The 14,488-nt window shown below is 37.3% G+C and overlaps 1 protein-coding gene across 3 annotated transcripts in view; it reads left to right on the top strand.

Moving 5' to 3' along the window:
- Nucleotides 1–676: 676 nt before the first annotated feature.
- Nucleotides 677–14,488, top strand: part of SMG1 (SMG1 nonsense mediated mRNA decay associated PI3K related kinase) — a 121,759-nt gene continuing 107,947 nt past the window's right edge. For 2 of the 3 annotated variants that reach the window (XM_074200742.1, XM_074200741.1), the window contains exon 1: nucleotides 677–814. In XM_074200742.1, the coding sequence (XP_074056843.1) occupies nucleotides 729–814 (86 nt within the window). In that variant the 5' untranslated portion in view covers nucleotides 677–728. The remainder of the gene's footprint in view (nucleotides 815–14,488) is intronic. The other variant, XM_074200743.1, reaches the window with a different exon arrangement.

Below are 14,488 nucleotides of genomic sequence, written 5' to 3'. Positions count from 1 at the left end.
CGCCTCCTCCCACCGGGCAGACCCCCCGCAGGAGGGGCCGAGGTGGCTTGCCCGCACAGGTCGTTTCTGGCCCCCCGGGCCCGGCCATTTTCCCTTCCAGTTGGGGCAGATGAATGGGCGAAGCGGGAGCCGCTGCGCAGAGCTGGTGAGGCCCGCTGCCCCCCTCGTGCTCTCGGGGTCTGGGGGCGCTCTCCCACACCTGGGCCGGGGCCCCTCTCCCAGGATTCCCTGCGGGCGGGCACAGCCGGGGGGGGGGGGGCACCGTCCGGGCCGGGCGCGCCGCGGCCCCCTCCGCCAGGGCGGCGGCCAGCCGCGGCCCCTCCCTCGGCCCGCTCCGCCGCCCTCCCCTCCCCTCCCCTCCCCTCCCCTCGGCGGGCCGCCCTCCCGGCATGCCGTGCGGCGGGGCGGCGGGCGGAGCCCGAGCGGCGCGGGAGGCGGGGAAGCTGAAGCCGTGGGTCGCGCCGTGCGAGCCGCCGCCGCCGCCGCCGCCTCCGCCTCCGCCGCCGCCTCCCTCCGCCTCCTGCGCTGCGGGCCCCGGCGGAACCCGGAACGGCCGCCCTGCGCCCCCGCTCGCCCCCGCCGCCGCCGCCTCCCGCCGCTGCCCGCTCCTGCCCCTCGCCCTCTGCGCGCCGAGGCCGGGCCGCGGGCCGGGCTGCCGGGTGGGCGGCTGCTCCGAGCCACTCTAGATTCGGGCGGCGGCGCTTGGCCATGTCGTGTCGGGGAAGGTAATGAGCCGCAGAGCCCCGGGGTCTCGGCTGAGCAGTGGCGGCGGCGGCACCAGGTACCCGCGGAGCTGGAATGACTGGCAAGCCAGGTGGGTGGCAGCCTGAGGCCTACGGGCGCCCGGCTCGGCTCGCTCCCCCCCCCCCCGGGCCCGGGGCCCCGGGGCCCGGCGGCGGGGAGCGGGATCCGGGCCGCCTCGGGGCCAGCAGGCGCGGCCTAGGCCACTCCGCCCCGCTCCCTGCCCCCGCAGGGTTCGGGGCGCGGCTTGTGCAGCCTCCGGGGTCCCCCCCGGGCCGGAGCGAGGTGAGGCCTAATCCCGCCACCCCCGCCCGGGGCCTGAGAGGAAGGCGCGGCCGGGCCCGGCGCAGAATGCGGCCGATGGGGCTGGAAGTTGGGGCGAGAGCCGAGCGCCTGAGTCACGGGGGCGGGGGGCCGAAGACACTGCCCGCTCCCGGCCCCCGGCTCCGAGGCCCTTCTGGGCGTCCTCCGCCACATTGGGGGGGACCCCCTTGTGCCCCGGAGGGTGGGTGAGGGGAGTTCCTCCCAAGCATCGTGTGCCCCGACCTGCGCGGGCAGTTGGTCCCGGGGGAGGAGGCCCACCCTGCCTGCTGCGCCCTGGCAGCGCCTCACTCCGGGGCTGGCCCCAGCCCCGGCCTGGAGAAGCAGTCTTTCCCCTCTGTTGCTACAAGTGACTGAGACTCTGGGGTGTAGCCACTATTTTGGAAGAAAATGTTTTCTCCACAAACGTAGTTCCTGTCACTTGAAACATTAGGGTAGTTAGTTGCGAGTAACTTTTTGGCACCTGACAATCCTACAATTTTGAAGGCCTGAGAAGTTTTTCAAATAGGCCGTGCGTGGAATGATTGCAGTTTAAGACCAAGTGTTGAGGGATTCATAGCATCACTCGATTTGGTACTTTATCATGTACCAAAGTTGTCTAAATAGGGATTTAGTGGGTTTTTTTTTTGTGTGTGCTGAACATTAATACACCAAAAAAAAAAAACCCCAAACTAGAATAGTTTTCCAGGAGCTGGAAACAAACCAGTGTAAGTGTATTGCATATTTTATAGATGTTTTTCAGTTTGGAAAAAGACTGCATTTAATTTCAGTATTGTTTGGAAACTTAACAAGATGTAAGATATGTTTTTGCTACAAGATTTTCTAAAAACACCACTAATATAGCAATACAGCTTTGTCTATTTCATGCAATTTCATAATTCACATTTGCCTAAGATCTAATAACTTGACTAAGAAACAAATCTTTTTATAAGCACTGAGATGTGAAGGATGATAATAGTACATTTTTTAACAGTTATTTATTTGAAATCCATAGTTCTATTTTAACACCTTTGATTTGGTAGATAATTGCCATAGAAGTCATTAAGTATTTTAAATAATTGTCATCCTCTTTTTTATTTGCTTTTAAGCATCATTAAAATATTGAATATCTGAATATTTCAAACTATTTTAGTTAGGCAGGGAGCTTAATTTGGAAATCTTATTTATCTCTTGCCATTTGAATGGACCACATACCATAGGGGAACTCAGCCTCATTTTAGTGACCAAAGTACTTTAACACGTGCTCCCAGAGCTTTCATAAAAGAAAAAAAATCCATCATTTGGAGCCCTAAGTAAATGGAGGAACCTACCTTTTACTACTACAGGTTGAATCCACTTGATTAATTCTGATAGGTATGAAGCAATATCATTACAAAATTTCTCATGGCACATCGCTGTCCATGTGGCATCTTTGGCAGAGAGTGCTTTATTTTTCTGAATGTAAAAATTACTCTGAGATGTAATTTTTTCTTTTTTTTTTTTAAGATGTGTAAACATACTCTTTATAAAAGCTTATGTCAGTCTTGATATCCTACAGAATCAGATATACTGTTACCCTGTCAGGAGGTAGAACATAATTGATTTACCATTAGTACATTTGTAGATATCTATAAAAAGGACATATTGGTATTTTTACTGACCACGGTGTCCAAGAGTTTTTGTTTGTTTTTTTTTTCTTTTTTTTTTTTTAAGGTTTTTGCAAGGCAAGTGGTGTTAAGTGGCTTGCCCAAGGCCACACAGCTAGGTAATTATTAAGTGTCTGAGTCCGGATTTGAACCCAAGGTACTCCTGACTCCAGGGCCGGTGCTTTATCCACTGCGCCACCTAGCCGCCCCCCAAGAGTTTTTTAAAAGCAAAACACTAATAAATCTGTGAGAGTATTATGTCTTCATGTGCTGTTTAAAGTAATTATTCAGGCAGTAAGTCTTTGAGAAATAATGGCAGAATCTAATTAGCTGAATAGAATTTGAACTTCATTCGAGTTAAATGAATATTACTGTTTTTATGCCTGTGGAGCTTCTTTGATTCTTTGAGTGCAAGATTCTTTGTTGCTCTTTTGAAACTCAAGATGAATTTGATTTTTCTGTCTTTTTGTCTTTTCTTTTGGTTTCTTTTCTGGTTATAACATCCTGTTGCACTTTTCTTGACTCAAGCTTTTGAAAAAGCAATTCCAATCTGTTTCTGTTTGCCAATTAATCTGTGGTATAGTATTGTTGAGTCATTTCATGGACATATGAGGTACTTCAACCATATTGATAGGAATTTTCCTAATGGCAGAGCGGTCCTACTGTCATGCTACATTGTAAACTAATCTCCATGGGAAGCTCATTATCATTAAGCATTTATATAGCCTTGCTTTATTTTCTTTGTTATTCATAGAAACTCTAATAAACATTTAAGAAGGATTGTCCTCATCAGTTAAATGATTTATTTAAGGTCAGACTGAAGTAGTGTTGGTGTTTATGTTATATTTGGATTCAGAAGCCGAGGTTAGATTTCCCAGAACTTAAATTTGGATACCAGTCTTAGAACTTCTCATTGTCCTGATGGTAGGACCAGTAGTAGTAATATCCTTTTATCAAGGTAATATAGACCAAGTTACCATCAAAATGATTATCGAACATCAGAATATGCTCCTTCTCTTTTCTTGAGCTCCCTTTCTTCCTCTTCGCTCTGCCTATTTCTGCTCTGGGAGAAAGCCTATATATATATATATATATATATATATACACATATATATATGAATTCTCTACCAATTAGGGTAGAAATTGCTTGATCAAGTGACACTTCCTAATAGCCATTTCTGAACCCGCAGTAATAATTAATCCTAATAAGGATTCTGATACTTTTAGTTTTTGCAAGGTAAATGGGGTTAAATGGCTTGCCCAAGGCCACAGGGCTAGGTAATTATTAAGTGTCTGAGGCCAGATTTGAACTCAGGTACTCCTGACTCCAAGGCCAGTGCTCCATCCACTGCACCACCTAGCCGCCCCTGATTCTGATACTTTCAAAATTATTTGTATTGTGTGCCAGATTTTATTCTCCAAGGTAAAAATAAAAGCTCCTTGAGGGTAGGGACTACTTTATTTGTATGTTTTTGTCTTTTTATCCACTTTCTTGCCCCGAGGTCCTTAATAAACGTGTGTTAAATTGTTTTAAAATTATATTTGAAGTCAGTTTGTGTTTTCAACTATTATGCTTGAATTTCATCATGCTTGAATTTCATCGGTTTTTATTTGGATGCTGCCTTGAGAACTTTCCTAATTTGTGTGCCTATACTTAGCCTGTCTGAGCTTTCAGTTCATAGTCAGTAAACATTTATTAAGTGTCTATTAAATGTCAGAAACAAAGGCAAAAGACAGGTCAAACCTTCCAGGAGCTCACAATCTAATGGGGTGACAATGTGCAAACAACTGTGAACAAACTGTATAAAAAATAAATAGGAAATAATGAACAGAGAGAACGTCATTTCTACATTATTTGATACAAGATGAATGATTAGGAGTAGTATAATCCTCACAATCTTTATCTCAGTTGGAATTAGCAGTTATTTGTTGCAAATATATAGTTCTTGAAATTCTTGGATAAATATATTAATCCTCAGAGAAGACACACCCACAAATTCTTTTTATATATATATATATGTATTTATATGTATATCAGTGTTTCACAAGACTCTTAAAGAATTCTAATGAACATTTTTTTCTTATTTTTTTTAAGAATTCTAATTAACAAAAATCCCTTCAAAATTGGATACTTGTTTTTCTGTGATTGTATCAGAGGGAACACAAAAATCACTGTCATTTTTACGTGATATAGTTTTGATAAAGTTATAGACTGTTGACTCATCCCCATTTTCTTTCTTTTGACTTAACCCCACTGCCTTAAATAAAAAAAGTTAAGTGACTTGCCTAAGGTCACACAGCTAGGTGACTTAGGTCAGATTTGAACTCAGGTCTTCCCGACTCTAGGGCCAGTGCTATCCACTGTGCCACCTAGCTGCCCCTGACTTAACTTTTTAAAACATCTTCCCAAACCTTGAATTATTTTGGTTGCTTTCATTTAGATAATTTGCAGATTTTTCATAATTGTATTAGCACTTCTCTTATGATTCTCTTTAAAGCATCCTAAGGCTGAGTTAAGATACAATGTCACTCATATAGCTCTCACATTCTTGTTTTACAGCTCAGTGTTGTTTTCTTTTTTGACTATGGCTTTACATTGATACTTTAGGGATGTTTGCCAAACCCTTGCTAGCAAGTCATATTTCATCCAGATGGAACAGTAGATAGAATGTTGGCCCTGGAATTAAGAAAATCAAGAGTTCAAATCCTTCCTCTAACAGTATCTGGATGACCCTGGAAAATTATCTCTATGAGCCTCAGTTCATTTAGCTGTAAAATAGGGATATTCTACCTGACAGAATTGTTATGAGAATTGGATGAGATGACGTTTGTTTTGTGAATTGTAAAGCCTTATACTAAATTTGGCTATTTTTATCTTAATATAATTTTTCTCCTTTTAAGTTTAAGTTAGGAACTTCATCTACGGACTTTTCAATTTGTTCATGATGTTTCATGGCAAGTTTCAGGCATGCTCACTACATCACCCAAAATTGATATAAAATCATAGGATTTAGTCCATCATTTTATTGTTGAGGAATGGGGACACCTGGGAAGTGAAGTGAAGTGAAGTCTTCAGAATCAACAGGGTGTGCTTTGTTTTACAAAGTGGTTCTCTGTAAGTTGGTTTGTTTCTGATCACCAATTCCCTCCTATTATTTCACTTCTTGGTTCCATCTGAGATTATCTTCCATTTATACTGTATCTATCTTGAATGTACCCTTTTTTGCATATTTCTCTCAGTCAAATATGAGCTCCTAAAGGACAGGGACCATATTCTCCAGCTCTTAACTTAGCTCAGTGTTGGCACATAGTTAATGCATACTTTTTTACTAATTAGTTCCTACATTCCAATTCATTTAATGTAGTTCCAGGGTCCAGCCACTCCCTCCTGCCCCCTCCATCCCCACCCCCCATTCAGCACTACATTGCTAATTCATGTTGAATTAGATTGAAACCCCCATGGAAAAATATTTAGCTGGGTTTATGATTCTGACTTTTCCTCTTAAGTTCAGGAACTTTTGAGTTCTGAAACTTGCGAGCCCATTTATAGATTTAGTGTGACCTGAGCTTGATTTCACTACTAATAAGGTATTCCAGAACTCTTCAAGTTTGTTTCTGTTAATAGCATCTGGAAGCAGATTTTTATAAGACAATACTGTAGTTAAAAGTATTTTTAAGAGAAATTTGTTGGCTCTGACCCTTTAGCTACAGAAACAGTGTTGAAAAGAACAGCATTGGGATAAAAGACCAGAGAGGTCTAGTCATAGTATGAGAAATGTAAAGTTGAAAGGGACTTTAAAGGCATCTAAGTTGCCCCTTAGATGATAAATTATAAATTGCTATTATAAGTGAGATTTTTCTCCTCCAAAATATGAAATGTTGAATTATTTTTGTATAAAAGTATTTAGTATAAGCCAGTGTTCAGTTTGAAAATGAGTTTAGGGGCAGCTAAGGTGGCACAGTGGATTCAAGAGGACCTGAGTTCAAATTCAGCCTCAGACACTTAATAATTACCTGTGTGGCTTTGGGCAAGCCACTTAACCCCATTGCCTTGCAAAAAGTACCTTAAAAAAAAAAGAGAGAATGAAAATGAGTTTAATATTCTCTTATCTTTTTTGCTTTGTTTTTCCTAGGGATGTTATACACATCTATCTCTATTCCATTAGCATTTTTTTCAGCAATCTATTTCATGCTTCAAATTACTTTGTGACCATATTATTTTGGGAAATGCGATCTTAGAGATTGATGTTGAACTAATTTAGCACTGGGTGGGGGGAGAATTCAGTTGTGTATACAACTGAAGGTGATCTTGCTTCCTTTTCAGCTGTATTATCAAGAAAGAAAATGTGATTTTTTTAATCAGGAATTTTCCTTTAAATGCATAATATCTCAAGATCTTAAAATGATATGTATGTATGTATATGTATTTATGTGAATAAATGTTGGATCTATAATTTCGTTGACATATAAAGGACTCCCAGATGGGGAAATTCCCTTCACCAATGGAAATCAGAGCCTTTTTTTTTTCAAGTTAGTCTTAGAGTTGTTCAGAGCCCAGAGAGTTTTAAATGATTTGCCCAGTCACACAAATCAGTTTTGTGAGAGTTGAAACTTGAACTGAGGCCTTCCTGACTCTGAGACTAACTTTTTGTTCACTATGCTACATTATTTATTGAAAGATCTTTGCCAGATTTTTCCATGTATGGAAATTATACTTTTAGTTCTCTTCCAATACCCCTAAAATAAGTATCAGTAGAGCATTTTCTCATTTTTCCTATCATCTCTACCCTGCCTAATTTTATAATTTTAATCTCTTCCCTCTGTTGATTATTTCCTCTTCTATGAATATAGATTTTTTGTGTATATATTTGTTTTTGTATTCTCTTCTCCCCCTCCCCTATTAGATTGAGTTCCTGAAGAGTAGGACCTGTCTTTTCCTTTCTTTACCCTGGGCTTAGCACAGTGCCTTGTCTGTAGTAAGAACTTAATAAATGCTTATAGAGTATAAATCATTTCATTATCACTTTGACTTTTTAAAAAAAAATATTACAAGTGACTACAGTGATTTGAAGTAGATCTTTGTGACCTCGTTATGTAAATCTTTAGACTTAGAGATTTGAAAATATTTGTTTAAAAATTTGTTTTTTTCATACTAGAATGTGATGGTTCAGGTGTTGTGTTTGTGTTTTATTTTTTTTTCCCTACACCACCTAAGGGAGGGTGAGTATTCTTAACAGTCTGTTTCTTTAGTGGCTTGTTAGGAATTTTTCTTCCATATCTGTTGATAGAGCAACACTTTTCTACTGTCTTAAACTTAATTTTTCTGTTTGCTTTTGACCTTTTCAAGTTTAGATTGATTATTTTTTGGATTGTTCATCTAGTTTCCCTATAGGTGCCATCCCATTTCTTAATATCTTAATTTCCTGAAATGTTCGAACTTGTTCATCATCTTAGGTCATTATACCCAAGTGCCAAGGTTTTGTATTCTTACTGTCCTTTTCTTGATAAATTATCATTTCAAGAACCTCATTATTGTTCTTCTGGCAAAGAAAAATTAAGCAAAATACCTTGTTTTTAGGATTGAGTCCTTGTTATTTTTTCTAAATAGTAATTTGGAATCTTTATATGGAAAATCAGATTACATTTAAATATACACAAGTCAGTTTCTTTGTCCTAGCATCACTTTATAGAATAAGAGAGTTTCCTCAATTGAATTAAGTTGATAACTTTTTTCCTGAGGAAAATGTTATCACCACTATTACTTATATAGTTGTATTCATATTTGATGAAACAGGCATAAATTATTAAAATTTCATGGCATATGTGAGCATGGAAATAAAATGTGATTTTGCGTTTTTTTTTAAGAGCTGGAGATTTTTAACATTTTTTTGTCATTTAACAGTCTGATGAAACCCACTCTATGAATGTTTTTTGTTTTCTTACAAGGCAATTATGGGGTTAAGTGACTTCCCAGAGCTAGTAAGTATTGAGTATCTTAGGTTAGGTTTGAATTTGGGTTCTCCTGATTCCAGACCTGGTGTTCTTATCTGCTGTACTACCTAGTGGCCCCTCCCCCCTAATATTTTTAAATGCATAAAATCAAATCCATAGATAGAACTACAGAGGAAACCAGTCATTGCATTTTATTCAAAAAACTTTTTTTTTTAATTTCACATCAAGGGGTGACTAGAGCCAGCCCTGGAGTCAGGAGGACCTAAGTTGAAATGGCCTCAGACACTTAGAATTTACCTAGCTTTGTGACTTTGGGCAAGTCACTTAACTCCATTTGCCTTGCCAACCCCTCCCCCCCCGAAATAAAAAAAAATTTGCATCAGATAAAGAACCTTTATATTAGATCCCCTAAAACAGAGTTGAAGGATCATAAAACTTGGGTCTCTGTTTTGGTTATTTTTATTCGCATTGTGAGGAGCCTGCCTTAAAACATTAATTTTTGTTTTCCTTAGTAGATTTCTATTGACTAAAAATAGTCCTTTCAGCAATTGAAATATTGGATAAAATGTAGGGTTTCTTCTTTTTAAGATATTCTTCTTCTTATTATTATTATTATATACCTTGCACTGCAAAGGATCTTAGGTCCACTCCCTCTTATTATAGTCGAGGAAACTGATTTAAATGAATTGCTCAAAATTTCTCCAGTAGTAAATGTCAGCCAGAATTGAACCTTTGTCCTTTACATCCAAACTTAATCACCTTTTTACTATGTAATGATGCTTCTTTAAAAGGAATCTCCATTAAAAATGAAATAATATATATATATATATGCATATATATATATTATAGGTCATAGATAAAGGGGAAGGAGTAGTAGACTCATAGAATCCAAAGGATTTTCTTAGAGGTAATTTTATTTTTAATAACTTTAGTTGTATCATTTTAAAATCTTAAATTACAAACTGTTAAGATTTGTATTGAAAGGACATATTGTTTAGATTGGATTTTTTGATTGTTATACTCTCCCTTTCTTTCAAATTTTTGTAGTTAAAATGTTTCTATTATGGTTGTAACTAGTCTGTAATTTTTTTTGCTGTTGCCCTCTCTTTTGTTATTCGTTATTTTTAATGGCATAATACTATTCAATTATATTTATTACCATAATTTATTTTCCAGTTATCAATTTTTCCATATTACAAATAAGTTGTGAATATTTTCATATAGTATCACTTTTGTCATTCATTTCATATTGATAGATTGCTTTCCTAAAAGCTTGTATGTATTTTTTCATAATAGGCTACTTTCAATTAAACATTTTAATTTTATTCTTCTATTTTGTTGATGGTGATAACCAATGCTTCAGAGATTTGACAATTTCTTTACTGAGGAGAAATCATCTAATAAATTGTATAAATTCCTTATAGGTTTTAGATATCAACTTTTTATCAGTTATATATACTGCAAATATTTATCTTAATCTTTTCTGATAATTTTGGAGACACTGTTAATCAATAACTTTAGTTCTTTTCCATGAGTTTCCTTTACAAAAGAATTATCTCATTTTTATTTTAGCTTGTTTTAATATTAAATTTATTAATCTAATTCAAATTTATTATAGATTGTAATATGCTCTATAACTGAACTCCCTTTTTCATTATCCAATTTTTCAAATATATTTGAGTAATGATTCTTTTCTCCTGAATTTTTAGTTTTGGATTTCTCTCACACATCTCTTATAATAACAGTTAGATGGTAGACTAGTTGAGTTAAATCTGGTCTCAGAAACTTGCTAGTGGTAACAGGTCATTTAATCCCGCTTGCCTCATCAATAAAATGAACTGGAGAAGGAAATGACAAACCACTCCATATCTTTACTAAGAAAACCCTAAAGTTATATTATGAAGAGTTGAACGTGACTGAACAATAACCAAAATTCTTATAAATTATTGGAGTTTCTTATTCAAGTGTTTTTTTTTTAATCCAGTACTAAACATTTTAATCACCAGTTCCTTTTTAAAATAATTTTGTCTAATTCTTTCATATTTTTTAATATGACTTGTTATGGCTTTATTAATTTAACTTTATTAGTTTGATGTTAAATCCACAAAATTTTTTGTTTTCTCATTTTGTTTTGGATACGGAGAAATTTATGGGATTTGTTTTTTTTAATTCAGCAGCATATTTTGTGTTCTTAATAAGTGCTTTATAAAAATGATGTAAATCTAGCTACTTTCTTATAAGGTCAATGTCTATTAAACATAATTCCTTGGAAATTTATGAAAGTTTATTTTTTTTCCCTTAGTATAGTCTATAGTAAGATATTGGTACGGTCAAAAAATTTATTATCATCCTTTAGTATTCTAATCTTCCTAGACTTCTTCCTTGATTTTAAAAGATCTTATTTGCTACTTGCCTCCATTTATTTACTTGCTTTCAGATTGTTTTCTAATACTTGTTTAGGAGAAATAGGTAGTGTATGGAAAGGAGATGTGGAAGCAGATTTGGGTTCTTTGTCACTGATTGGAAAGCAGGACAGGTAGCGTGTGTTGCCTCACACCTCAGTGGATGGCTCAGAGGATCAAAGGGGATATTGGATGTGAAAGTAGTTTTAAAAATTGTTACATGATGTGTTAATGTAAATTAGTGTGTATTTTGTTATCCTTTGTTAAAATGTGTGGATGAGTTTGGAGACAGAATTGAAAGTATCTTTTCCTTTGTGGCATTGATTTAATTTTTGCATTTTTCTGAAATTAAATTTCCCAGATTACTTGAACATTAAAGGAAATATTTTATTGATTATAATCCTAGTCAATAAGTTCAATTTCGGTATTAAATGGTGGAAATACCTGTATTAGGTTGCCTGTGATGTCAAAAGAAATTCAGGAATTTGACCTTATCTATGAGATTTGATAGTTTGAATAATTTTTTTTGCATTATTTAATGGAATTATTTCTCAAATAATGACCACTCTAATATTTTAAGGAGTTTCCTAGGAAGTTAAAAACAATTTCAAGAAATAACTGTTTTTGATCCTTAATATAATTTCCTTTCAGTAATGTTAGGTTTTGAATTGCTTAGTTTTCACATTTTACCACTTAGCTACCTTTTATAAAATTGGTAATTTAGACTATGATCCTGGAGATAAATAAAAATAGATAGCCCTTTTGCAGTATTTTTGAAATTATTGGAGACAAAACTCCGTTAAAAATAGGAAAGATAAAATCAATTAGGATATAACTTAGGGAATTTTGCTTTTATTTTTTGATCTAGAATTGTATTAGTATAGATATCCTAGTATGGACACTTCATCAACTCAAATTAATTGATTTATTTTTATTTTTTGTAATTTATAGTCCTTGTTTTCTGGGATATTGAGGAGTTAGAGGCATGACTTGAATTCAGTGCATCTTGATGACAAATTCAGTCCTTTTTCAAGTATGGAAGTATGGAAGACTATTCACTGTACTATGCTGTTTCTCTCTTTTGCTAAGAAAATGACAACTCTAGGGAACAATGTAATAATAAAAACCAAAATTTATATGGTACATACTATTAACTTGAATATTTGTTTGTACGTTCATATGTATATTCATATGTGTGTGCATTTGTACGTATACCCACAGTAATCTTATTTTATTACTGAGGAAACAGAAACTGACTTACATAAAGTTATTCAACTAATAATGACCAGAACTAGGATTCAAACCTAGGCTTCCTGGTTCCAAGACTAGTGCAGAATCAGTTTATTGGGGGAAAATATGAATACATAACAAATTTTTCAAATCAAGAAAGACAGGTTTTAACTATCTGTAAATTGTAGTCTGTGTTAAATGGCATCAAAATAAATTGAATCATAATGTTTTGCTTTGTTTTGTTTTTTTCCTTTTCATTTTTGAAGAAGACAACATCAGGGAGGTGTTACATGACAAGTATGAATTAGATTTGAGTGAGATGCTGTGCTAAATCACTAGCCTTACTTTCTCCTTCAGAGCCATCTGGGTCCAGTGGTCAGATATGAATCAGGACAACTGGAGTTGGCCCTGGATGTGAGGCAATCAGAGTTACTTACCCAAGATCTCACAGTTAATAAGGGGCAAGTGTCTGAGTCTGGATTTGACCTCCTGTCTTCCTTATTCCAAGGCTCTATCCATTGTGCCACCTGGCCTGCCCCAAGTTAAATCATAGAATTTAGAGCTAGGAGAGGGATCTTGGAGATCTGAGATTTCAGTTCCTTCGTTTTACGTTAGGATATTGAGACCTGGAGACATAAATTATCTTGCTCAATATCACATGGTATTATGGCAGAGCAAAAAACTGAACTTTTTACTATAGGACATTGCATAAACTTCCTAACATGTCAAAATTCCCCCCTCTTATTTTGAGATTGCTTTTAAAATATTTTTTAAAAAATATCATTTTAAATCTAGGCAGCTAGGTAATCAAAGGTTTGATGGATAATCTGAAAGACCTGAACACAAATCCTGCCCCTGATTTGCTGGGTAAGTCATTTAACTTCATAAAAGCTATCTGAAAGAATTGTTCTAAGGATCAGATGAAATAATATATGAAAAATATTTTACAAACCTTAAAGCACTATACAAAATAAATAATAAATAACTTAAATATAAACATTTTAAAAATATGTGCTTGTATTTAATTTATTCCATTTATAACTTCGTATGCTATTACTCAAAATAAAAGATGAAAAAATGTAGAGGTTGTATGAAATTTATAAGTCACAGATTTATGTATTTTTCACTTTCTTGATGGTCCTCCTCTGAATGCTCTTCAGTTTATCAGTGTTCTTCTTAAACTATGGTATGCAGAATGAGGGAGAGTATAGTGAAACTATTCACTTCCTTATTCCTAGAAGTTGTGTCTCTAAATACAGCCCGAGATCACATTTTGAATATCGTATATTATTGACACAAGGAAGCCAGTATGGAGCATTTAGTTCAGTTGTTTTTAATTTTTGTTGTTTTGTTTTAGAACAACTGTCCCTGACTTAATGCTTTGGAAGTTGTCTGGGGGCGGGGTTGTTTGTTTTTGGTATCCAGGTATAAGACTTTACATTTATTCCTATTTTAATTTCATCTTATTAAATTCTTCCCAATGTTCTTTGTCAAGATCTTCTTAGATCCTAATTCTGTATCTTATTGGCTCTCCCTCCCAGCTTTGTATCATCTGCACATTTGGTGAGCTTATCATCTATTTACTTTATCCAAGTCATTGATAAAAATGTTAAACAGTGCAATGCCAAACCCAGAATCCTGAGGTACTCCCCTGGAAACCCCCATCTTGACTCAGAATATCCTTACCATTAGCAGCTATTTAATTTTGAGTCCAGCCAACCAGCGAGTTCTGAATTCTGTTTATAAACATCATATAGGGCGGCTAGGTGGCGTAGTGGGTAAAGCACCGGCCTTGGAATCAGGAGTACCTGGGTTCAAATCCGGTCTCAGACACTTAATAATTACCTAGCTGTGTGGCCTTGGGCAAGCCACTTAACCCCGTTTGCCCTGCAAAAACCTTAAAAAAAAAAAAAGAAAAGAAAACATCATATAATCTACAGCTTTCCCTGGTATGAAATACTTTATCAAGGGGTAGCTAGGTGGTGCAGTGGATAGAGCACTGACCCTGTAGTCAGGAGGACCTGAATTCAAATCTGGTCTCAGACACTTAATATTTACTTAACTGTGTGACCTTGGCCAAGTCACTTAGCCCCATTGCTTTGCCCACCCCCCAAAGATACTTAATTAAAAATTAGCCAAAATCCAGGTAAGATATATCCATAGCATTCCTGCATTTACTTCTGTATGTTATATGCTGTAGATCATGGGTGTCTGACC

The sequence above is a fragment of the Macrotis lagotis genome, chromosome X (assembly GCF_037893015.1).
Source record: "Macrotis lagotis isolate mMagLag1 chromosome X, bilby.v1.9.chrom.fasta, whole genome shotgun sequence".
In the NCBI taxonomy this organism is placed as follows: Eukaryota; Metazoa; Chordata; class Mammalia; order Peramelemorphia; family Peramelidae; genus Macrotis; species Macrotis lagotis.
This window is presented reverse-complemented; position numbering and strand designations above follow the sequence as displayed.